Source organism: Leguminivora glycinivorella, chromosome 23 (genome assembly GCF_023078275.1).
Source record: "Leguminivora glycinivorella isolate SPB_JAAS2020 chromosome 23, LegGlyc_1.1, whole genome shotgun sequence".
In the NCBI taxonomy this organism is placed as follows: domain Eukaryota; kingdom Metazoa; phylum Arthropoda; class Insecta; order Lepidoptera; family Tortricidae; genus Leguminivora; species Leguminivora glycinivorella.
In genome coordinates, this window is record NC_062993.1 from 11,019,544 (window position 1) to 11,047,164 (window position 27,621).

The 27,621-nt window shown below is 35.9% G+C and overlaps 1 protein-coding gene across 1 annotated transcript in view; it reads right to left on the reverse strand.

Annotated features, from left to right (window-relative positions):
* Positions 1 to 1,413: 1,413 nt before the first annotated feature.
* Positions 1,414 to 27,621, reverse strand: part of LOC125238218 — a 51,104-nt gene continuing 24,896 nt past the window's right edge. The window contains exons 2-4 of the mRNA XM_048145493.1: positions 19,893 to 19,973; positions 2,242 to 2,434; positions 1,414 to 1,450 (exon numbers count right to left, since the gene is read on the reverse strand). Of these exons, the coding sequence (XP_048001450.1) occupies positions 1,414 to 1,450; positions 2,242 to 2,434; positions 19,893 to 19,973 (311 nt within the window). The remainder of the gene's footprint in view (positions 1,451 to 2,241; positions 2,435 to 19,892; positions 19,974 to 27,621) is intronic.

Genomic DNA, 27,621 nt, shown 5'->3' on the forward strand with positions numbered 1-27,621 from the left:
CAATCTGTGTAACCTCCTTCCCGTAGCATAGCATAATTTGATTTATCAGCAAGTTATACAAAAAGTCTTTCCTGTTCCAGCGCCCCACGCTTTTACAATCAAATATTATAATTAAAAGCACATAGTTTTTAAACTTCAGCTCACAAATAGAGACAACTTGAACGATCCATAATTTATTTTTGGCTTTTACGTGCATTTATAAAAGCGTGTTTTATAGTGTTTTTTAAACTATTAATTTATTATTTCTAATTTGTGGAAACTATTTGGACTGTTTATTTGGAATCGAAAATAAGTTATTGTTAGTTCAAATCATAGGTAACCAGTTTTCTATAATAATTAGTTGCTATCCTTCAAAATCTAGAAAATAAAATTATCGTCTATTTTTTATCGTAATAGTCAGTCTGATAAATAAAGAAATAATTAAATTAAATAAGTAAGCTAAAAGTGCTCATTTTATACTTTAAAAGTCCTTTAGAACAAGTTTTACGCAGTTTTCCCGTAAACTTATTATTATACCTTAGTAAGTAAATGTTAAGTTTTACTCTAAGTCGAACATATAGGTATTCAGTTCAATATTACGTGAGGAAATTGGTACATCAAGCACTCTTAGCATACCTACTTACTTCTCTGTGAGGTATTTGCTGTTAATGAAATTATTTGTCACATTCATTGCTAATAAATTACAACTGCCCATTTTGAATTGGAAATGGTGTACTAGACACTGAAACTAGTAGGTAGACTACCTAAAGAGACTAATGCTATTTAGACCTGGAACCAGAGTCAGATTTTCCGGCGCTACATTTTCTATGGCAAATATGCCACCTGTGTTAGCCACCATCACAATACTTTATAGTAGCGAAACAGAACTAGACTGCGTTTTGATTATCACGTAGCGTCAATGATTGTGACTTTTCAGTTAGACCGGCTGTCATAGAAAATAGCGCCAGAAACTCCGGCTCAGATCCTATAAAACGTGACATATATCAATTCATGTGTCTTTTTAGGAGATTTTACGTAATACTCCGCACAGAGTTTGCCTTTATTTATTTATTTATTTATTTAAACTTTATTGCACGACATAAAATTGTACAAATGGCGGACTTAATGCCTTAAGGCATTCTCTACCAGTCAACCATTGGATCAAACAGAAACTTTAGTTAGTGCAGGATTGTCAATATAGAGATGTGACAAGAAACACAAATCAAATTACCTATGTATCCAATAAAAGAAAATGTATATATGAGTGAATAATATATAAATATATAGCTAATAATATAAACTTACATACAAACTATAAATATATAATATATAATGTACCCAAGTATAAGCAATATGCAGATCATTTATCCTTGAGCTTGTTGGAGAGGTGTGTACGTAACATGCGTTTAAAAGAAAATTTGGTCTGTGCTTGCCTTAAGGGAAGAGGGAGATCATTCCAAAGACGAGCTGCCTGGAGGGTGAAGGAGTTGGAAATAAAGCCAGTGCGGTGATAAGGAATAGCCAGCTTAAGAGTTCGGGACGTACGCAGTTCACAACCGGGACGCGGTTCTATGAAATTGAAATTTGATTTAAGATAGTCGGGGGTAACTGGATCAAATAATATAGAATAAAGAGTGCATAGAATGAAGAGTGCATAGCTTTATCACAACATTGAGAGCCTGCCTCGAAACATGATTGACGAGTTGCCCCTTAATTGCATTTGTAACTATGGACGTATGGGAAACAGCCAACGTGTCAACTTGGTTAGGTAGGCCCTCTATAAACAAAACCGCTTTGCGACATCAACGTCATAGTGAACTTTCTCAAAACACTATTTAAGGGTGCCCTATTGATTTTCCGAGAAAAGTTAAGCCGATTATCGATACGACAAACGATTCGCTAAGGAATTCTTTGGCCAAATCAAGATTGTCGAATAGTTCGGAAAATTTGACACAAAAGCGAACTGAATTGTAAGCGAACTAAGATTCTACGTAACTTTATTTGACCAAAAGTGACATCGATAGTTCGATTATTCTGCGAAATATCATTCGGCGAATCGTTGTTGGCGAACAATCGGCTAAAAATTCTTGGACAATTATTAGGTAGCTCTGTTTACGGTATAGTATTAATAAATTATCTGCTATAATTATAGTTCAGTATGAATATGTGTGATAATGCTGCGCTCTGGCAGAATATTGCCGTAATATCCCCACTATAAAGGTGCGAGATTCAGGTTTACATTCATATTTTTTTTAAACTCACCCTTGACCGTAAGTCTCATACAGCTTCTTGATCGCCATGCCAACGGTGACCATCAGAGCCAGTTTGCTAGCCACGTACGCCTTCAGAGTGAGCGCCGTGACCAGCGCCATCGCGAAAATGACCGCGCCGGCTGACTTCATGCCGAACATGAGTGGGATGACTGCCTGCAGTACCTTCTTCTTTTGTCGTCTTCCTGTAACATCAATGTAGGGAGTATAAGTAATATAAACATAAAGAAACAACTGAGCGTCGGAGAAAAAAAAATTGTTCAGGAGCCCGATTTTTTGAATTTCGAACGCACGAATTCGCCGTTCGAAAGTATGTGGAACAACGACGTAATGCTATTTTTGAAAAAGGACGGTCAGTTTTTTTTTTCAGGATTTTAAATGTAGTTTTCGATTCTGTGAGTAGAATCTAAATCGCTAGTAATGGAGATATTATTGAACGAAAGTCACGAAATCGAAATAAATCCAAAACAAAATCAAAAACTATCAAGGAACGGTAAATAAACTTGTCTGTTTTGAGATTCCCGGGACATTAGACTTATATTAACCGGGATTACTGTGATTACCTTGTTGATTTTTGTCAAACTCCCGATATTTCGACGCACTTTTATGCATCATGATCACGGAAAAAACGGGAACGGGAGCTGCTCGACATAAATCAACAGTCTATTGAAAATATCAGTCTATTGAAAATAACCGTGAATCATTCAAAACTCTCTCGGGACATTCAATCGTAAATTATTGACAGAGAAAAAAAAATTCAAACTGTATAATGTCGGTGTAATTTTAGGGCAAACTGTATTTGAATGTCGCAGTTTCGTCGCGAATCCATTGCAACAGTATTTGAATCTTCCGACGGTGCCATTATTGTTGGTTGGTTTCGGACTTAAACTAAAGTGGATGAAATTAATTTTGCTAATGAATACAGCATGACTCTAAAACTCGCACTGCACTCAAATTCATTTAATAAACAGAAATTGTACTCAAAGTGTTGGTCGCTGCACTCACATTCATTTAATAAACAGAAATTGTACTCAAACACGCTCATCTCACGTGAAATGCGTACAATTTTTATCTCATTAATAAATATTTCCGCTGCAAATATTTCTAGTGATTAGTGACGGTCGAACGGCCAATATTCCCGTTAAAGAAAGTGGGGTAAAAGCGGTTAAATGAAGTATGAATATTGAGAAAAGTGGGCATGTTATTACTTATTATGTCCGTTATGGGTGGAGAATGGGATTGAGAGAATGATCAGTTGAGTGTAACAGATTTGTACAACTTGCGTGAAATAACATGGTAGCTTTTGTATAGTTTTTTAATAAAAGAACTTGGTTTTAACCGTAATTAATTGTGATATTTGAGCACAGATATTTGTTCCTGAGTCATGGATGTTTTCTATGTATATAAGTATTTATATATTATATATATCGTTGTCTGAGTACCCACAACACAAGCCTCCTTGAGCTTACCGTGGGCCTCAGTCAATCTGTGTAAGAATGTCCTATAATATTTATTTTATTTATTTATATAAATAAATAAAAAAAAATACTACAAACGTTACTTGAATCTAGCAACATCTTATATGATTCACTTCTGTCCAATTAACCGAAGAACAAAATTACCATATTTTATTATGATTTAAAAACCTACCTTTACTTTTACGTAATCAGGCGAAAACAACATCAGCCCTTATCAACATGTAGGGCCCATTTAGACGGTACGAAAACTCGCATACGAGTTTTATTACATTTTTTTTATACCACGTCGGTTGCAAACAGATATACGGCCCGCCTGATGGAAAGTGGTCACAGTAACCTATGGACGCCTGCAACTCAAGACCCATTAGAAACTTGTACACTCCTTTTTTGAAGAACCCCATACTGTAGTTCATCGGGAATACCTCGACTAGCGGTATTATTTTTTAATATAAACTAAATAAACGGTAAAAATAATTGATTGAGATAATATTTTACATTTGCGCTTCAACTTTTTTTTAACGTATAGAAATATTCGTTTCCGATTTCAAAACTGATGAACTCGTGAGCGATTTTTGTAAACATCCAGAGGGGAAACATTAATTCGATTTGAGTGGAATTCTTTCATAATTGTATTATAGATTATTGCTCTTGGCTTTCTCAAATTACTTTTCAATATAAGATTACATTTCCGTCTTTAAAATAAATAAACAGAGCCACTACTGACGTGAGACTTTGACATTTTAAAATACTAAATGCTTACTATATCGGTAGATGGTCTTTAGTCGTTCCCTCAATGCTGAGGATCGTGACATCATGTCATTCTGTTGAAGACTAGGTCCCTCCATAGGCATCTGTTCCTCGCCAAGCGCATGGCCTCGTGCAGTTTTAATCGCATGGGTGCAGTAATTTGAGCACACCATCTAGTAGGGGGAGGTGCCTGAAGTCTCGTGCCTTCAACTTTGCCCGTCATAATTATTCTCTCCAGGCTATCTGGCGGGCGACGTGAAATGTGACCGAAATAACTAAGAGTATGAAAGAAAAAGATGAAGAAATAAGAAGAAGATGTATGTAAAGAAGAAGATGGTCTTATAATTTTGGTTTGTTTTTAATACATAGTTATAATATACAGCGCGTAAACCTAATAAGGGCGATAAATGAAACCAGGCATATAATTCAATATTGTTATCATTAATTAAGAGTTGTTTTTGAGTTACTCTTAATTTTCACCCCATAATGAATTTTTGATAAAATTCCCAGCAGCAATGTACTGTAAACGTTTTGAGGTCGCTATGACAATCAATGACAATTGTCAACGAGCGTTAAACGCGAGTGTGTTTAATTACGTTTTTTCGGGCTAAATTAATTTGTATGGATAAAAAAAGCTATTTCAATTTTAAGTAAAATTATCTAATTCCATTTTTAATATGTCCTATACTCACCACCGTTAAGGTTCGCCCGTATTAGGTTTACACCCTGTATGTATGTAGTCACTTAATTTAAAATCAGACCGATTATGTAATTTATCTTGTCATTAAAACAAAATTTTATATCTTTATTTACTTAAATAAAAAAATGTTATAGGACATTCTTACACAGATTGACTGAGTCCCACGGTAAGCTCAAGAACGCTTGTGTTGTGGGTACTCAGACAACGATATTATAATATAAAAATACTTATATACATAGAAAACATCCATGACTCAGGAACAAAATATCTGTGCTCATCACACAAATAAATGCCCTTACCGGGATTCGAACCCGCGACTGCGGCTTAGCAGGCAGTCTTACTACCCGCTAGGCCAGACCGGTCGTCACACTTAACTTAGTTGTAAGTTTTAACTATTCGGCTAGCATTTCTGATACAAAGGCTGTCTATCGCAATTCGCCGTGGGAACGCATCGAGTGTGATGGGCACCTTTGCATCTGAGAGGGCCCGGAACAAGTTTTGTGAATAGAATTTAATTTTATAGTAATGTTAGTTTTAATAGAGTAGTATTATATTAATTAGTAGCTTTAAGTTAGTTATAAACATTAAATAAATGTCATATACAAAGAAAAAGTGACCAAGGCCTCAGGCCTGAGGTGGTTGAGGCATTCGCCCGGTAAGCGGAGTACGCTGGTTCGATTCCAGCTCGGAGCACTGGTAGGAGGCCTTGGTCACTTTTTCTTTGTATATGACATTTATTTAATGTTTATAACATAATAGTAGTGTTACTACTTAAAAAATACAAGTTAAAATATTTTCTATGAAAATAATTTAATTTGTTCTTAGAGTTTAAGTTACTTTTACATGTACCGAGGTCTTATTCCTACATAATAAATACGTTTCATTTTGGTTTACTAGGCTAGTTAACGAATTATTATTTAGAATAATTAGTACTGTTAATGAATTATTATTTCCGACCCATTCAAGGTATCTGTACCTAATCAGAGTGATTATCAGTGACGAAAAATGTAAGTTGGTTACATTAATAAATAAATAAACATTAAAGTTAAGTTAAGTGAGACGACCGGGTCTAGCCTAGCGGGTAGTGAATGAAAATATTTTTTTTAGAACAAAATACTTATTCAGTTTGTTTTTAAATACGTTTAATACATTTTTAATTATACTCCTCGTATTTTCATGTCATCTCTTACGTCAACAATAACTCAAGAAAATTGGAAACACAATGATATAGGTAATATTTCGTCGTCACTCTTGCCGTCTTTGGCCCATCGGCGGAAAGTCGCTAGTTTCACAGGTTGCACTTCGGGGAATGTGCTCAAGAGCTACACGAGCTTATTCCACCGTCCCCATTCTACCATCGGACTCTTAGACGCACGGCCGGTCTCCATCCTTACTTGGTAGATATTCCGCGAATTCGCACGTAGCGCTTTGATTCTTCTTTTCTTATGCGCACTGCCAAGGAATGGAATTCCAATAAGGCGTTGTTACCCTTGGGGTTGGAAGGTCAGATAGCAGTCGCTTTCGTAAAAACTAGTGCCTACGCCAAATCTTGGGATTAGTTGTCAAAGCGGACCCCAGGCTCCCATGAACCGTGGAAAATGCTGGGATAACGCAAGGAGGATAAGATGATTTATAACGGGAGACATTTTTATTTTTTTCGACTTGAGGTCGTAACTTGAATGATTCTGAACCCGAATCTGCCAAAATCTCAAGCCTCATAAACGGCCACTTCTCAAAATTTTTGAAAATTGAGATGTAGCCGTTTAACAGGCAAAGGAAGACAAGTAAGCACACAATTTATTTTTCAGAGTGTGTAAGTAAAAGAGGCGATAATGCAAATACAAGTAAATTTTGGCCATTTTGTGATTTGGTGACTTTTCGCTCTACGGCGACGAAATACATTTCGTGTTTCCCTCTTTTGTGTGGAGAAGAAACCAAAATCCTTTCTATTTTCGTGTTATGATACACGCATTTCAAGTTCCATTATATATAATGTACTTTATCTATCTGTTTCGTGCTTCACAAGGAAAAACTGAACATTAATAGGATCACTTTGTTTCCCACCCGTCTGTCTGTCTGTCAAGGCCTTTTTTCCGGTAAATACCGGAAATGCGTACCTAAATAATTGCTGACGGAGGTGTTGTTTCTCATTTTGTGGGCTTTTCCATAATAAATTGTATGGTGTCATACACGGTCAAATAAAAAGGGCCATTCAAACTTAGCACAGTGTGTTTTAGGGGTTATAAAAAAAAACATTTATTGCAGACCAATGATCCATAGGACATAAGTAGCAATTTAAACTTACGAACTATGTTAGTAGATACATAATATATATAACACTCATATGAAAACAAACACACATTACACACACAGTCCTACTTGGCCTTGCCGATGGCAACTTCGACCCAGTATTAATAGTTATTTGTTATACAAGGGGGCAAAGTTGTATTTTAACGTCGAGTGTGGAATTGAAAAACGAGCAAGTGAAAGGATTCTATAGTTGAACCACGAGTGAAGCGAGTGGTTCGAGAATAGAATCCTGAACTTGCGAGTTTTTTAACATACGAGAAGTAAAATACATTTGCACCCGAGTGTAACACAAAACTTTTCCCCTCACTATAGCGAGGAAACTACAACGCAAAAAATGCGTTTATCACTGCTTCCAGTAGTTCCATAGGTGGTAAATCATCATTATTACTAGATTCACCTACCTTTATCATTTTTAAAGCAGTTAATTTGACTTTATTCAAGGTCAAATTACTTTACCCACTAGTGGATAAAATGCGTTTTTACCCGCTGGTATTAAAGGACAAAACACGTGTTTCCGAGCTAGTGAGGGGAAAATTAAATTATAATGAACAACTTTTATTACGCTGATTTCTAAAAAGAATTGGCTGATTTGTACATTTCGACTGTCATGATGCCGCTCATTTGTATGGAATAGCCAAATTATTTTTCGCGATTTTAGCATTGGTCCCGTAAAAGTTGTTAATTATGACCTCAAAAGTCACTATGAAAAGTTCAACCCTTAAATGCATGGTGATGTATATATGCATCATACATTTGATGGCCCGTGGCTCGATATGTAGCTATCCAAAATCACATTTATTGCTAAATTATTATTCATTATTTATTATTATTTAATATACAATAAAATAAATTAAATAATATAATGATTTACTATTTATTATTTATGGAAAACCATTGTCTATCACATATATTAATATCTCATTAAAAGAAGTATGTATCACATATATTAATATCTCATTAAAAGAAGTATGGAAATCCCCTTGATAGGGCGGAGTTTGTGTTATTAAGATCCAGGGAGCATAAGATGGCTACTGAGTGTTATAAAAAATTTATATCACTGGCCGAGGATAAAATACATAGTAATCCATCATATTTTTGGTCTTTTATGAAATCAAAATTTCCAAGTAATAATGTGCCTGATCAAATGTCATACCTTCATGATACTTCCACGGATGGTCCTACTATAAGTAACTATTTTAATGATTTTTTCAACTCTGTCTTTGAGCCCGATCGTTCAGTTTGTCCTGACCGCCAGTCTGTACCGGAGGGCTCACCTATAGATCTTAGTAACGTTGATGTCACAGAGGATTGTGTCCTTGGGTTTTTAAAGAGAGTAAATACGAGGAAGGGTGGTGGTACCGACATGATACATCCTTTCTTTATTGTTATGTGTGCCCAGGAGTTAGCTGTACCTCTTACTCAAATTTATAAAAAATCGTTGTCAAATGGTCATTTCCCTTTGGTATGGAAAAAAGCTCTGATTACGCCCATTTATAAAAGTGGGGACGCGCACCTGGTGACAAACTATAGGCCAATCAGCAAATTGAATATTTTTGCGAAGGTTTTTGAAAAAATTGTTTATAACAAAATTACAGCTGCTTTTTACCAGTTTATCGCGCCCAATCAACATGGTTTTTGCCGCGGTAGAAGCGTTGACACTAACCTACTGACCTTTTCTGATTTTATTATTAACAATTTAGCCTCTGGTTGCCAGGTGGACGCCGTGTATACCGATTTTTCGAAATGTTTTGATAAAATTAATCATAATCACTTGATTATGAAACTTTTCGAACTCGGTATACACGGTGACCTCCTGAGGTGGATAAAATCCTACCTTTCCAACCGAAGTCAAGCTGTGGCCTTGAAAGGGTATACATCTCGGTTTCTCCCTATTCCTTCTGGAGTACCCCAGGGTTCACACCTTGGTCCTTTATTTTTCATTCTGTATATCAATGATATGGTAACTTGTTTTCGGAGCTCTGAACACCTTATTTACGCCGATGACACAAAAATATTTAGAGCTGTGTCTTCGGAAGCGGATTGCCTTTTATTGCAAAAAGATTTAGACAATTTCGTTTTGTACTGTCATCGTAATCATTTGTTTTTGAATACAAATAAATGCTTTGTTATTAGTTTTAATCGAAAGCACAATCCTATCTTTTACAATTATAATTTATCTGGCACTCACATTGCGCGAGTATCTTCCGTTAAAGACTTAGGTATCACTATGGATTCGCAACTTAATTATAATGAACATATTGATAATCTGTGTAAACGTGCATATAAGAGGTTAGGAATGATCCTTCGCGTTGGTCAACCCTTCAAACGGCCAAAATATACTTATAAATTATTATTTTATTCTTTTGTTAGGAGTATCCTTGAATTCGGAAGTGTTATCTGGACCCCGCAGTACCAAGTACATATTGACCGTTTAGAGAGGATACAAAAAATTTTCCTAAAATCTTTGAGTTACAGAACCGGAAACTATTTTGCTAATTCCACCTTCTCAGCGAAACATTTTGGTGTACCTTCCCTTTCTGACCGTAGAATTTATTTAGATGTCATGTTTTTGTTCAAACTTCTTAAAGGTAGTATTAATTGCCCTAATCTGCTAAATCGAGTTACTTTTAGTTGTCCGCGTCAGCCCTTGCGCCCTCGATCGCTGTTTCACATCAGTTTTTGTGTCAAGAACTATTCTAGACATACCTTTTTCAGACGAGCTCCTAGCTACTATAATAAACACCTTTTTGATGTTGATTGTTTCCAAAATTCGTTGGCTATTCTAAAAACTATTGTTAAACGTAAGTTGTTTTAATAACATAATTACTTTAGGTTTATGTTTATGTTGTATGCAGTTTAATTTAAAATTTTTCTTGTATTACGCTACGTTATGTTGTTTTCTTATATTCATTTAGTGAACATTATTTGGTTTACAATTATGAACCTCCAGGTCTTTTGTTATTGTTTTTCTCTTTTTGCAGTACATTTTTGTATTGCCAATATGTAATGTGTTTATGTGACTGTTTGGTTTCTGAATAAACTAAAAAAAAAAAAAAAAAAAATCATGCATTTAAGGGTTAAACGGTCCTTTTTATTTCACCCTGTATTAGTTGCCAGCGGCCGCCGCTGGCATTAATGTTGGACATGCCCATAAAATGACGTGTATTTTGTGACAATCAACGCCAATATGTTACACGCGTTGCCAATTTTCTAGCTGAAATTAAAATGATTCACCCATGTCTACAGTTCCTTGCAACACTAACATAAAACAAATTAACTCGAATGAAACAGCGCCGTTTAAGCCACAAAAACCGTAAATATCTATACTATCAAGGAAAGTATAATTAGTACATTAAGAGGAATTCGACACGAGTGGTGGTAAGTTAAAACACGACCAATGGGAGTTACCAGTTACGAATTCACTCCTCGCAAGTGTATAATTTTTTTAAATATTATAAATGGGCTTACTCTTGGCCACAGACTAGCCAAAGGCAAAGACGTGGCCTACGACGGAGTGAGCTCACCCAGAAGATGCCTGGGTACGTAGCCGAATGGCACAAACGCTCACAAAACGCAACGATCGTAGATATCTGTCTATATCGCTCTTGTGTATTGGCGCGACAAGGCCGGGCTACCTTTCGCGGCGTTTCGTTTTCGTTTCGCGTCGCAGAAATGCCATTCGGCTACGGGGCCTGTTCACCCTAGATTTGAAAGTTGCCGGGTTATTCATATAACCCGATCTCATGATCGTAATAATTAAATTCAATTCAAAAAACGTACTATGTCAGCCAAATTGATACAAAGACCACATTTTACGTAATGTCGTATGTAAGTATTTGTATATCGTCACTACTTTTAAAATATCTCGTATCTCACGCTGTTCCTCAAAGTTAAAACGCAGTAAGTCTATATGCATTCCTTACATACTTACTACAATTTTCTTTTCATTGACAGACGAAGATACAAGTTTTTTAAAAGTAGTGACAATATTATTTATATCGTTGTCTGAGTACCCACAAGACAAGATTTCTTCAGCTTACCATGGGACTCAGTCAATCTGCTTAAGAAGTCATATTATAATATTTATTTATTTGTTTAACTTGAATGTAAATAGTCAGTTCCAGCTTACGGTTCACAGTTAATAAATCAGATAATCTAAAAAATGCCGCCGGCCATTTTCATTTGCGAAGGTAATTTTTACTGTTTGTATACGATTTCCAGGGAATAAAATGAGGTTTTGCAATAAGGACGGAATTGTGTAACTCAATCATGTTGTCCAATGTTGGAAAATTCATTTTGTTTTCAATAATTTATTATACAATTTTATAAACACGATTACTTCTAGTATAGCACACTCAACAAATCCTACCTCAGGGGAAAAAACTCCTGTATAAGCGAATTTTGGCATAGTTGTAGGTAATGGTGTTCTAATCCACATACTCAAAGTACTGGGGGGTGGGGGTGAAGCCAACGGGTATAAAGGTACAGTCAGCTGCAGAGAAAAGGAGCCCCCCTGCCATACAAATTTGTATGCAAGAGGGTCTACTTTTATCTGCAGCTGACAGTACCTTTTTTAGTTTTTAGCGAATAGCTCTAAAACTGTGGTACATAGCAAAAATGTTCTGAGACAAGCAATCTTCATAAAATTTTCTCCAAGGAAGGTGTGCACACTTTTTATCTGGGATCAATAAGTTACTGAAATATGGAGGGGAAAATATGGACACTAAAGAAATAAACACATTCGTTTATGTACGGCATGTTCATTCCTATTAATGAAATTCCTAATTATTTTCTATCCCTAAAATACTCTCATCTTCATTATCGTCGATTCTATTCTATTCTATTCAGCAAAATATGGTTTACAGAATAATAATACACCATTCCCTACAACTAACGCCCAAATTCGTTTCGACACGAGTTATTTCCCCTGATAGGCAGTTAAAAGTGCTCGTTATGCGTGTTAATAAAATTCTTAATGAATGTGTTACGCCGTGTCATGCGTGGGCGACGGTCGTGCGACCGTCGCGCGTTCGTCGCTGTCGCGTCTCATACTTCCATATCGATAAGGTTTGATTTCGTATGCGTCGCGCGACCGTCGCCCACGCAAGCCACAGCGTTACATACAGCAATGAAGTTCAGCTATTTCACTATTTAGTGAAGCTGAACTTCAGCTTCACTAAATAGTTAAATTACAGCAGCAAAATATCATAAAGTAATAATAATATATTTTGATAACCTTTGAATTTTATCAAAATTATATTTGTGTACTCAAAAAGTTTACTAATATTATAAAACGAATTCAATTTATAATAAACATTTATATACGACAACTTATTTCCCAAAACTGTAAAAAGACAGTTATACCGTAACTTGGATCCCGTAAAAAATGATGAAAATATCGTAAAGTACCAGGAAATTACATTAAACCGTATTAAGTGAATAATGTTGGCAGTACAGTCAGCATGAGCATTGAAACACAGTGTGTAAGCCTTTTTTATGGGATAGGAGGCAAACGAGCAGACAGGTCGCCTGATGGTAAGCGATCACCGCCGCCCATGGACACCCGAAACACCAGTGTTGGAGGTGCGTTGCCGGCCTTTAAGTTGTGTACGCTCTTTTCTTGAAGGTTTCAAGGTCGTATCGGTCCGGAAATACCGCTGGCGATAATTAATTCTACAGTTTAGCTGTGCGACGCAGGAAGTTTCTGGAGAAACGCACAGTTGAGGACTACCAGCCATCTAAATGATGGACATGGAAATGTGCCTTAGTGCGTTTTCACATTATCCCACACATTTAAGCCGCCATCTTTGATTTTTGCCTTTGAAATCCTTCCGACATACGATATCGGATCGGATAATGTGAAAACGGACTTATACGGGCTATAAATTTAATCAGACATATAAGTCATTAAGTACCCATCATTAATTAAACCTTTCGCTGACAGTGGTCCGCCTGTCGACGTACTGTCACTGAAAATACATAAACGGGTATGTTTTTTCTCCGGCAGTGGTTCGGCTGTCAAGGTATTAGCGAACGGGTTAACCCCTGAACGCCGATGTTAAAACATTACTACTTTATTAATAACTTTGATTTGTTAAAGTCTAAATTGTCTGTGCCGGATACGGGACATGGCATTCGAGGGGTCAGGATAGTTTTTTTTTTTTAAGTTACTTTAGTTATTTTTCAGCAGTGATTCTACTACGAACGTGGTTGCGATGACAGTTAATGACATTACAATGTAATAAACATATCCGATATGAGCTTTTAAACTTAACTGTCTTGGAACCGAATTTTTCTTTTTCATAAAATTTAAATTTAAATTTTAAGTTATCTAATTAAATAAAAAAAAATACAACTAGGGAACAAATCAAATCGGGCGTGTGGTCTAGTGGTAAAGACGTTAGCCGCGTAAGCTGAAGACCCGGGTTCGATTCCCGGCTCGGCCACCAGTGGGCCTTGCCGTTTTTTCTTTCGTGTATGATATCTATTTTCAATTTATAAAAAAAAAATAGTTTATTCTCAAAATAACCCCATTTTTGACAACTTTAAATTTCTGCCAAACTGCAGGACAGTTTGTTGGCAGAGGGGACTCCCTTACATAATCTAAGTGGGTAGAACTATCTAAGCAAAGTTTACGCTAGGTACAGTTTTGATGTATTGCTTACAGAAAGTTTTAACTTCAATTTATCTATGAAAAATAACTAGGTATCTAGGTATCTAAGTGGATACATTCTAGGTACAGCTTTCATGCAATGTTTACACTGTATAGTAATTTCATCTTTAATTTTTCTAAGAGAAAAATTTATCATTTTTAGGTTTATATTATTAGGTAACTCATTTTATAATTTGGGGATTAAGTACTTCCTACTTCTTTTTCCATAATAATTGTAACCACACGACGGGATCACTAATATGTTTTTAGTACATTTTATGCCCTATACTAACCACCATCAAAATTATTTATTTATTTATTTATTTATTTGTTCCTGAGTCATGGATGTTTTCTATGTATATGTCGTAGGGAAATGGCCAAAACAGAGATTTGATCAAATCTCTAAGGGATTTGATCAAATCTCGCAGGATGTCAAAATGGCGAATCCATTTCATCATTTCTCTAGAAAATTTCAGTCATTTGACTAAATCCCTGACTCTGTTTAGTGAGATCACAAAATCGGCCAATAGACACGCCACGTTTTATCATTTCACTAGATTTGTTTAGGGATTTGATAAAATCCCTTCGAACCACGACAGTGAGTTGACGAAACGAGCTTATAAAGAACGCACTCAAAAAGTCTATTTGTTTTAACATTTCGCTAAATGAATTTAGGGAAATGATAAAGTCTTAACTGAAATATGATATAATAAATATGGTGATTTGATCAAATTTCTGGACAGGTTTCGTCGCGAAATGATAAAACAAGTTGACTTTATAACCTCGTTTCGTCAACTTATTGTTGTGGTTCAGGGATTTTATTAAATCGCTAAACAAATCTAGTGAAATGACAAAACGTGCCATGTCTATTGGCCGATTTTGTGATTTCACTAAACAGAGTCAGGCATTTAGTCAAATGACTGAAATTTTCTAGAGAAATGATGAAATGGATTCGCCATTTTGACATCCTGCGTGATTTGATCATATCCCTTAGAGATTTCATCAAATCTCTGTTTTGGCCATTTCCCTGCGACATATATAAGTATGTATTTATCTATTTAAGTATGTATATCGTACAAGCTTTGCTTAGTGCACATAGTACAAGCTTTGCTTAGTTTGGGGCTAAGTTGATATGTGTAAGGTGTCCCCAATATTTATTTATTTCTTTATTTATATTAAAGTTTAGAGTTATACAATAACTAAATCACATCATGTTCTTAATTATTATGATAAGACCAAATACCTTGTTTCAGTATGCTGATGTACGGTCAGCACGAGCATTTAAAATTCGTAAAACGAATATTGTAGGTAATTGATTATTTCGTTAACAAAATGGGCATAATCTTCTTTTCGAAATATTTATTATTAATAACCTCAAAATTAAAATTTTGAATAAAAAAACCCGATCGCGACATAGTAGAGCGATTTTCATGTAACATGGCTAAGAACACTCCCGACTAACTCAGTTTTCAGATAAAAAAAAACTAAATCTAAATCGGTTCATCCGTTCGGGAGCTACGATGCCACAGACAGACACACACACAGACAGACAGACAAACTTATAACACCCCTTCGTTTTTGCGTCCGGGGTTAAAAAGGATGCTTGTAGTTACATAATAAGTGTATTCATTAATTTATTAACAACGTAACCTCCAATATACAACTATCTATCTATCTATCTATCTATATCTATCTAACCTCCAATATACAACCGAATATGAATGCGATTAAATTTCGAATATGAAAACGCCTACGCAAATTTAGAAGCAATGTCCTCTGCGTCATCTGCGTGGAAAGATAATAAAATTCAGATAGGCGCTAGATTAATACTTTAATTAACATAATATTATGTATAATATTGTCTTCGGTTACCGCGATAGTTACTCATGAAATAAAACTATGGAAACGGATTAAATCGCGTATAATGAATTTACAATTCATCCCGACGTTTCTTGGCGGATGACTGAAGTCACCCGTTGACCACTAATGTTGTAAAGTGTTCGAAACGTCGGGATGAATTGTAAATTCATTATGCGCGATTTAATCCGTTTACATAGTTTTATTTATATAATATTATGTATATTTTTGGCGTAGTGACCCTAAAGGAGTCTTGGCGTCCGATATAAATTTACGGTACTTTTGTATGGACGAGTCGAACTTGCGCCAGTTGGCGGCTTGGAGATAGCACAAATCCGCTTTAACATAAAAAAACAATAATTAGAAAAAAATGATTTAATATATTATTTATAACTGACACTGTTGACATATTCTCATTACAAACACAGAACGCCTTATTTCGAAAGTCTTGACACGATATAACCTAACCAATCTAACCATCATCCGCCTTGCGTTATCCCGGCATTTGCCACGGCTCATGGGAGCCTGGGGTTCGCTTTGACAACTAATCCCAAGAATTGGCGTAGGCACTAGTTTTACGAAAGCGACTGCCATCTGACCTTCCAACCCGAAGGGTAACTAGACCTTATTGGAATTAGTCTCATATAAACTAACCACAAAATTAAAATTTTGAAAAAAACCCCCGACAGAGTGGACCGATTTCCATGAAACATGGCTAAGAAAACTCCCAACAAATTCAGTTTAAAAAAAAAAAAACTATATCTAAATCGGTTCATCCGTTCGGGAGCTACGATGACACAGAAAGACACACACGCAGACAGACAAACAGACAGACAGACACGTCAAACTCATGTATAACTCCCCGTCGTTTTTGCGTCGGGGGTTAAAAATTAGAAAGTAGGAAGATAAAATCCAGTCCCTCTTCGTACTGTACTGTACTTCGTACGTAAAGATAAAGACACAGTCCCTCTTCGTACTAATTTATCAATACCAACCTTCAAAATTAACTTTAAAAGAACTCTTTTAATGACACAAAAATGTGAACGATGATTAATTGCATAGTGCATAATACTGTTACATTGAATAATATTGTTATATTGTTACATTGAAAATTAATTAACTATAGGGTCCGATTGCTAGACGGAGATACGTGAATTTCATGAATAATATTAATATAATTTTATTAAATATGTATTACTTGGCCCTTAAATGTATAGTGATGTTATGCATCATATAAGTACATTCTAACTGTAGTAAAATTTTTCCTAGTGTTAAAAAAACATTGTCTATCACATACATTAATTTCTCATTAAAAGAAGAATCATGCATTTAAGGGTTAATACTAATACTAGTACTATTCACACAATGTAAAACTTTATGGGCAAAAATTTAAAATTTAAATTGCTATTAGTACTTATTATAAATTGTTATTTAACTCCTGTGAGCAGCTATTCAAATGTTAACGCGGGTTAGAAGTCATTATACCCCTGATAGCTAGCAATTCTTTTTTTTCATACACTCAAAGAAATAGGTACGGGCTGAAAAACAGCGCTGTGCAGTCACTAGACTCGCGGCACAAGCTGAGTCTCGAGCCTATTGTCGCACCTAGTATTTAACTATTGGTAGTTACTTAGTTATTTTAGTCCTCAAAGTTGTGATCATAGCTAATATAGAACAAGACATGATTGTACTGTATCATAGCGTAGCTTACTCTGTTGCATGATAGAAATAAATACTTAAGTAATTGTACCTTAAAATTATTTGCGACAATAAATGACTTTTTATTTATTTTTTATTTAAAATTGGTTGGAATTTCTCGCAAAAAGGTCGACAAAACTTTACAAAATGACAATTGTAGATTCTAAGAACCCGGAAGGGTATGATGGACCCTTCCTGGTCCTTATCAGCATTAACGAGGTTCCTGTTGCAAAAAAGATAATTACATCACTTACATACTTCATAATTACATCTTCATACTTCAGACAATTACATACTTCATAATTACATCTTTTAAGGTTTAATTCGCTTTTTAAATGGATTTTAAATAACAATGCCCAAAAAAGAGGTGAATGATTTTGAATTGTTCGTTACTTTAAACAAAGATGATAGAGACCTAGGGTTGCAAAAAGACGGTTTGTTTTCTGGGGGCCGATTTTTGAGTCTCACGGTGTTCGAATTCAGAAAACTATCACTGAAAATAATAGGCAATTCACCGTTTTCAACCGGTATTTTAGTGACAGTGAGACTCAAAAATCGGCTTAAAAAACACATGGAAAAAAAAACAGTTTTTATTCTGGAGTATGTTTTTTTCTAATGTACGAAATCTCAGAATTTGCAAAGCAGTTAATACTTTTATACGGTTTTTTAGACTTAATGTTAAATATTAAACGAATTTAATCAAATAACTTTAATGTCTGGTCTTATAAAAGTATAACATTTGCGAAATCATCTTTATTACTAAGATTCACCCACTTTTATCATTTTTAAAGTAGTTAATTTGGCTTTATTCAAGGTCAAATTACTTTACCCACTAGTGGATAAAATGCGTTTTTACCCGCTGGTATTAAATGACAAAACACGTGTTTCCGAGCTAGTGAGGGGAAAAATAATTTGATAAAGGAAAACAAAGGAAACTTTTTCAAAGTTATCTTCATAAGGTGGTTACAAAAACTCGTCTTTTTGAGACAAAAGAAACTTTTCTTTTAACACTGATGAAATTCTGAATGGAAATTTGTGGATAATAACTGACTTTTATAACATCAATGGCATATACAATTTTATTATAGGCTTTGGGTTTTTTGAAATATTTTGGCAGAAGTAGGTATGGTATGACAGTGATTATTAAAACATACACAATTTTAGCAGTGTATTCCTGACCACATTTAGAGATTATAGTTTTATATAAACTTTTCTGGATAACGCCTAGTTGTTTTGTGGAGAAATAGTCTCACTATCTTCATTGATAGATGTCAAAAAAGTGAAAAGTAAAACCTTTCAAAAATGAGGTTTTTAGAAAAATAAAACATTAAAACTTATTTTAAGTGGCATTTTTATGAATAACATTTACTTTTTATGTGAATATACATTCAAAAATAGTAAAAAAATGCCGATAAATTACAAAAGTCGTATAATATCTTTTGTTCGTTTTTACATCAAAAATGCTTTGTTAAAAATTTTGTACTTAAAAACGTGAGTCAGCCGTCTATTTAAATAATTCTTCCCATGAAGGTTCAACATCTATGATAGAGATTTTTTATCAAATTTAATGTCTTCTGACACTGTTTATTATGGAATAATGTACGATTGAGTCTATATTGATCTGTGTCCAAAGTAAAGTTCAATTCATCTGATTAAGGACTTGCTGACTGACTGAAAAAAGTCGCGGAAAGCATTTAGTAACCATTGACTTACATATTCATTCATAAGGAAGGGCACTAAAATTGTGCAATGTTGCACGAATGCGAGTCAATCGAGTCTATAGTACGACCAATCGCGCGAGTGACTCAAACGTATCTACCAATCACGTTTCAACGCACCAAATGATAATGTTTAATGATAACTTTAACATACTTTAACCTTTTATTTTTTAATCATGCATAACTTTTTTTATATGATTTTAATGTTAAAAAGAATCCTTTTTTCATGGGCTACAAAATGAAATAAAAATTACCATCCCTAATGCACTTACTTTTTTTACAATTTGCATTCATAGGCCGAGAGGTAGAATTTTTCGGAAAAAAACTAAGAACTCGCATAACAAAAACTACCTATAGAATAACCCCTTTTAAGGAATAGATCGAATTACCACTCACCCTTTATGAATTCTCGTATCCTTACTTTTGAAATCTTTACTAGTAAATAAATTAAAAGGTATTTAGTATATTATATTAATAACTTACTTAGGCCGGTTCTTTTTGGTGTTTTATCCTCTTCTTCTTCGACCTTGCTGTTGGATTTCTTCGGCACTTGCTCCGAAACATCTGAAATTATAACAAAAACCTTATTTTAACTCCGTCATAATAATAATAATCAATTTTACTAGGATTGATTAAATTTCGTCGAAATTACATGAATAGTTTTATGCTTCGTTCAGTTATTATAAATATTTATTATAATATTGATTTTACATCTTTGAATTTAAATTTGCTCTCTTCTTGGGATGAATTAAAATTATTTTAGTTCTTTGTCATTTAATTACATTATAATAATTAATATGTACTTTCAGGGGTGTGAGCCTCTAAGAATTTAAATGAACTCAGTGACGATGTGACAGTGTGTATAAATATTTATATTTAATGTGACATCATACTGTTGGACTTTGACTTTGACTTTGAAAATTTTTCATATGGCGACTCCACGGATTTTAGAACCACGGTATGCCATAAAAAGTCCTAAGCCTGTTTATAACCGCGCACTGAGAGAAATTTGCAATGTGAATTTAACAAGTTCGACTTGTTGCGGTTTATCCGTTTGAATCAGCCAAACGTATGTTTAAAACAATATGTGTCAGGTTGTTTTTATAAAATCGACTTGTTGATTCAAATATATTGCCGATTCAAATGACAAGTAGCTTGTTGTTTGAACCAAAGAGCACGTAGGCGCTATTTTAACCAAAAAACTTGTTGAACGAACATGAAAACTGGTTGTATTTTCTCTCAGTGCTGTTATAAATAGGACTTTTTATGGCATACCATATTGTATGCGCCCGGCGGGTACTCCGGCATCTGAGCAGAGTTCAAGAGTGCCCACCAGGCGGGTTATTGGTTGCGAAAGTGTTAAAGCTGACGGTTCACACTATTGCGACTGCTCTATTAAAGTGAAACTTCTCATGCGACTTCCAACTGACAGCGCGTAACAGTGTTACGTTCCGTGAAATGCCGACTCACTCAGCGCGTAACATTCTGTTAGTATCATTCCGCTGAATGCGACTCACTCATTCCATTCATTCACTTATTCCCTCAGTCAGTGACAGAACAGAAATGAATTGCAATGTTTGCGTTTTATATTTAGATCGAGTGCAAAATGAGTTTATGTTTGTTTTCTCAAACATGCAATGAAATATTGTCTTTACGTTCCTTAAAATGGGCTGGGAAGTATCGCTTTTTGGGCGCAACAACTCGAGAGGACTGTAAAGGGATTTCATATTATTATTTTTTAGGCCTAGGCCTGCAAAGTAACTTTTTTTATAAAATATTGTCCTTTAGAGCATTTTTTTTTTATTTCATTGTATGTTTGAGAAACGCACTATACATGCCTCGGCGTGAAAACGGATTCCCGGCCTCGTATCTCTATCCGGCCTCGCTCGCACGCTCGCTCGGCCGTATATACCCACTTGGCCGGAATTCCTCACTTTCCCGGCCTCTGATGTAATGTACTATTTCTCAATAATTGGAGCAAATAGTGATGTAAAATATTTTTCAGTACAGATGGTGTTTTTTTTACGCACTAGTGCGAGAAGTGGTTCATTATATGCCAGGTCGAAACTTCGGAGGCTTATCTGTACTGAAAAACGTCGTACGATACACGTGCGAAAAGGAAATTCAAAACTCGTGTCGATTTAAAACACTCCCTTCGGTCGTGTTTTAATTTATCGCCACTCGTTTCGAACTTCCTTTTTTACGCACTTGTATCGTAATGTACTATATAATAGCCACCTTTTAGTGATCGTTATAACGTATTCTATCATTACGATACAAGGGCGTAAAAAAGGAAGTTCGAAACGAATGGCGATAAATTAAAAGTGGACGGAAGGGAGTGTTTTAAATAGAAACGAGTTACGAATTTCCTTTTCGTGTATCGTACAACGTTTTTCAGTACAGACGGCCCTCCGAAGTTTTGACCTGGCATTTAAACACCTTCTCGCACTAGTGAGAAAAATATATTATTTGCCTATCTTCAAAAAACTATACATAACCCAACACAGGCGTATTTAGATATTTGTGAGCACCCCGGGCGCTCCTTATATATTATGGCGATTATTAAATAATATTCATTTAAATAAATAATCTTACGAAGCAACATGTAGGTCGAAGCTTATGAAAGTTCTGACAAATTGCACGCGTATATTGCGGAAAGTACAACGCAGTAAATTTATTTACACAGTAGGGAAAGAATGAGGAAGCCAGGCGGCGCCTGTGCAAGTGCCTAGGCATGTCACCACATGTCACTGTCATTCATATGTGTGTAAGAGAAAAAATATATCATCTTCTCGCTCTCACGTATGAAATTCTTTATCTGTGCAATTGACTAATAAGGTGGCGCCATCTGTCATAACCTTCGAGTGTGCCCCATTAATTTCTTTGAAACTGAGTTTATCGTACGAGTTTTTGACTTTGAATATTAAAAAGGACTTCAAAGGCTAATATTAAAGATGGTGCCCTTAATGTTGGAGCGACACAGCGATTTTTCATTCGCACGTATGGCCCACTTGTCGCGCTTAGACCAATGTCCACCAACCACTTAATTCGAAGTAAGTGAGCTGTCATCTGTCAAATTCCATCTAAAATGGTGTAAAAGAGTGGAAGGGTCAGTTGGAAGTGGAAGACCTAGGCGAATTTTCTTGTTCAAATCGGAGAAATATTGCAAAAAGGCTAGGTCAGAAGTACTCGAAACCTATGAGCGTATATGAGAAACGTTATGAAAGTATGTGAAGCGAAAGTGATTTGTCAGGATCCTCTGGGAAACAGGCGTGATTGTATGTATGTATGTATGTATTAACGCGCCTCTTTCATAAATAAATGCCCGAGGTGTGGCCGTGTCATGACTTATGTGTACATCTTTATCTTCACTCATTTTCTGTGACGTTGTCGCTTTCGAGTTATAGCCTGTGTAGTTATAATGAGTTTAGAATAATTTGCTCAATAGCGAATACTTCACGGAAAATAAATGGATGAGTAAACAGTGCCAACAAACGGTTATGAACAAGAACCAGACATCACCTGCGTTCTCTGTAACAATCTCGCTATCTAGTAACACATTTTGAGCCCATGGTAGGACACTGGTGTCTGGTGTGGCCATTTATTCAGCTACTGCCAGGCCTACGTCACTCGCTCTCGGTCGCGCGTCAAGTGAACAAGTGGCTGAGGGGCGCCACGCACCCGTCTGCATGTGTAGTCGCGTGGCACGTACCTACTATCCTTCTGAGTTTTGCGTAGTAACTTATTAGTATTAGTTACATAAAGCGTAGGTACTTGTTTTTACGGGCAAGTGAAGGATATGTTACGTCAGTAACTTATTAAGAGGATACGGTAGCATAAATGCTAAAATGGAAAGGAGCCCCCCTTTCAACTTGGGAATTTTAAAATATACAAGTGTTATTAACAAGATTTATCGAAAAAAAATTGTCCATTAAGAACAACTCAGTCAAAAGATATTTCAAAAAAATCTTTAAAATCGAGGTTCCGCTCTCGACTCTTTCCTCCTTCAAATCTTAATAAATCGGAACGAAATTTGAGAATCTGAATAACAATGAAATAATCTATGTCGGACCGTTTAGCTTTTTTGGTGAATTGTTACCAATCTTGAGTATCACACCTTTTTTTGCGCCACAATGAAAAAGGCCGTTTGTGGAAATTTTTGATTGGCTCTAGAATCTTTAAAAAGCAGAATATCAAAAAAATCAAAACGGTCCGACACAGATAAAAATAATAACAATCTGTGTTGAAAAAATCATTGCTCTATCTTCAAAAACCAGGGAGGAAATAGTCGAGAGCGTTTTTATGGAGAATTGACCCCTACCGTATCGTCTTAACAACTAGCTTTTGCCCGCGGCTTCGCTCGCGTTAGAAAGAGGCAAAAAGTAGCCTATGTCACTCTTCATCCCTTCAACTATATGCACTCAAAAAATCACGACAATTCGTCGCTCCGTTTTGCCGTGAAAGACGGACAAACAAACAGACACACACTTTCCCATTTATAATATTAGTATGGATCTGTGCTGCTGCATGTTAAACATACACTTTGCGCAAGATATAAGGAAATCCTACATTCGCATTATTATTATGTTATACAATATATCCTGGCGACACATTGGACCGGATAAACAGTGAACATTTTTTATGAGATTACCCTTCTATTTTTGGGAAAAACGAAAAGGCCCGGTAACTAGGTCAAATACATTTCATAAATACAGTGTGTTATCACCATATGCGGGCATTTATTAAAAAATAATACAATAAATTAGCAATGTTTTGCGTATATCAGCAAGTAATAGTTCTAAAAATTAACTGCAAAGTAAATTTTCCAAAATCCGCAGCCATTAGTGTCATTACTTACAATACTCACATTGCTAATACTTTTTTGTCATTGCCCTTAAAACTGACAAGTGTGCTGTGCATTGCTGGTTATTTTTTTTTGTTTTAAAGTATTTTTTTATTCCTTAATTCAATTAAGGGCATAGTTATGTTCAATAACGAAGTTTCTGGTAAATAATACACTGTATGATTATTGGACGTTTTTGAATAAATTTAAATGACAGGGAAATTGACATTCTCAATCCCGCCCGGCGGCTCCTGTGCATGTGCATGGATGTCACTGTCATTGATATGTGAGAGAGCAAAAAATCATCGTCTCGCTCTCACGTATGAAATTCTTTATCTGTGCAATGGACTAATCTGTCATAACCTGTGAGTGTGCCTCCTCATTTTATAGAGAAAGTGAAGTGCCTCAAAACCGCAGAACTATATTTAGATAGAAGAAATAAGTTCATTCATTTGTAAAGAAGTCGAGCGGTTCACATTTTGTACTGATATTGTTACCTACTTACAGTCACCGGCATAAATATGTGATGATTTCTACACCTTATCACATTAACGTCTTGTTTGAAATGTCATACGAAATTGTCAAACGATTTAAAGCGACAAGGTACAGAAATCATCACTTATTTATGCCGGTGACTTGTACCTGTGATAGGAAATTTGTAATAGGGTATTAATTTGTTCATAATTTTTGTGTTGGTGTGTTCGCCTTTTTTTTTTTCAATTATCTCTAACATTACATTAGTACATTTTAAATACTTTTTCAGTACCTACAGATGGTGTTTTTTTTTACGCACTGGTGCGAGAAGTGGTTCATTATATGCTAGGTCGAAACTTTGGAGACTCATCTGTACTGAAAAACGTCGTACGATACACGTGCGAAAAGGAAATTCGAAACTCGTATCGATTTAAAACACTCCCTTCGGTCGTGTTTTAATTTATCACCACTCGTTTCGAACATCCTTTTTTACGCACTTGTGTCGTAATGTACAATATTATGTCCAATAATCTAACCACAAAATTAAAAATTTGAAAAAAACACCCGACCGCGACATAGTAGACCGATTTTCATGAAACATGGCTAATAACACTCCCGACTAACTCAGCTTTCAGACAAAAAAAAAACTAACTCTAAATCGGTTCTTCCGTTTGAGCGTTACGATTCCACAGACAGACACAAACACAGACAGACAGACAGACAAACAGACAGACAGAGAGACAGACACGTCAAACTTATAACACCCCGTCGTTTTTGCGTCTGGGGCCCGTGGAGCGTCCTATAGACACACGGTGTCTATAAATCGTATGTAATTTAGGGGGGGCGGGCGCTCCAGGGGTTAAAAATACGCTTTTCCCGAACATTTTCAGTCTAAAAACATTTATACTTACTCACCTTTACAAACTTTTAATGATATATCAGATTTCTAAAACAAGCACGTACGAAAATTCAAACACAGCGGTACGACATACTAAATTATTATACTAATATATTTGAAGGCCCTTGATTGTACAAAGGGAAAATGCTGAGGGGCATTATTACCCTCGAATATCGGCATTCTGATTTTAAAATTGATGAAGGTTTTATATTGATATAAATTATACCTTTACCTGTCTTCTATTCTATTTTTGGTAATATAGTTTTCATTTTAATTTCGATCATTTTAGCCACCTTTAATGTAGGTTTAATGTATGATTGAGATAAACGGAGAATCGGTTGCATATGTCCAGGGAGTACATCTACTTGGGCCAACTAGTTTCTTTCCAGGCGCGACAAGTCTAAAGACGGACTGAAAACGCCTGGAGAAGATATTGGTCCATGAAACATCTCATGAAAGGCGATTTGCCACTCACTTCACTTAAGCGAAAACTCATGGACATGTGCATACCTACTTCCATTTCTCACCTACGGTGCACAAACTTGGTCTTTGACGGCGAGTCAGACGTCCAAACTCGGGGTTTGTCAGCGAGCTATGGAGCGCAGCATATTACTTACTTAGGTGTAAAGTTAATGGATCGTATCCGGAACACCACGCTGCGCTCCAAAACAAAAATAGTCGACCTAGTTCGGAAAGCGCCAAAGCTGAAGTGCCGAATGCCGAACGAGCTATGGGCCAAGATTGAAAATGAAAATGAATGAAAATGAAATATTTATTTTTCAAGTAGGCATATTACAATGCGCATATGAACGTCAAATAAAGCTACCTTCTTTTAGCTAATAAATTACCACAGAGTGGCAGCCCAGGCCAAAACGGGGTCCCGGTAGACCGTATGCGATGGCGGAACGAGTTGGACTCCTTTTTGAAAGAATGGCCGAGGACTGCACAAAACTGGAGGAATGGAAAAAGCGGGGGTAGGCCTTTGACCAGCAGTGGGACACCGCAGGCTGTTAATAATAATAATGTATTAGGTAAATCTCGCGAGGAACAAAGTTTGTATTTTGTGTTTAAATAAACAAATTCTCTTAGACTTTTTAAGTTCGTCATTATTGGCATAGTATAAGGATATATTGTGGTAATAGTTTTATACTGTGTTATTGGTACCTATATGTTGTATTAAATATAATGGTGAAAGTAAACAGCGCCACCGAAAGTTACTTACAAGTACTAGAATCAAAAACTACACGAGCAAAAGTACACGGCATGGCGTAATAGGTGGCACTAAGGCCCACTTGTACCAACCACTTAACTCAGGGTTAGTGACCTGTCAGCTGTCATATTCCATATAAAATGGTGGGTTAACCCTCCATTTTCGTTGGTACAAGTGGCCCTAAGAAGTAAGTAATATAACTTCACATGTCACATATTTATATTGGCCGGTAGAATTGACTTAAATGACGATTGTGTATCATTTGCAATTTCATTCGGTTGATTTTTTTTTGTTTCGGAGTTAGTCTTTTCCTCTGCTAAAAAATATATTTCACTCGGTGCTAAAACTTGTACTTTCAATCTTCGTGTCTTAAAACACTCGTAAGAATCAAGGTTTATCTTTTCGATCCAAGCAAAGCGCATCAATATTGAAATCTTTTGCCCAGTAGCGTATCAATATTAACACTTTCGCTACCAAGAACCCGACTGTCGGGTACACCGCTCGTAGAAGCGTAGCCGATTACATGGGTTTCCCCGTATGTAGCGAAAATGTCGTAGCGCCGCGTAGAGCCCGGTTTCGAAAGTGTTAACAAGAGTGCAGGTTAAATATAACCATTAACCACCTTGCAAAATAAATACTGTTCGCGAGCACAGCGCCATCTAGCGGGCCTCCCGAGAAGAGGACGAGTTCCACGCAGCCGCGCGCGGGCGCGGCGACAGTAGAGATGTGCCAAACCGAAAATATCGCAAACCGGGCTGAACGGTTTGATTTTCTACGTAAACCGGTT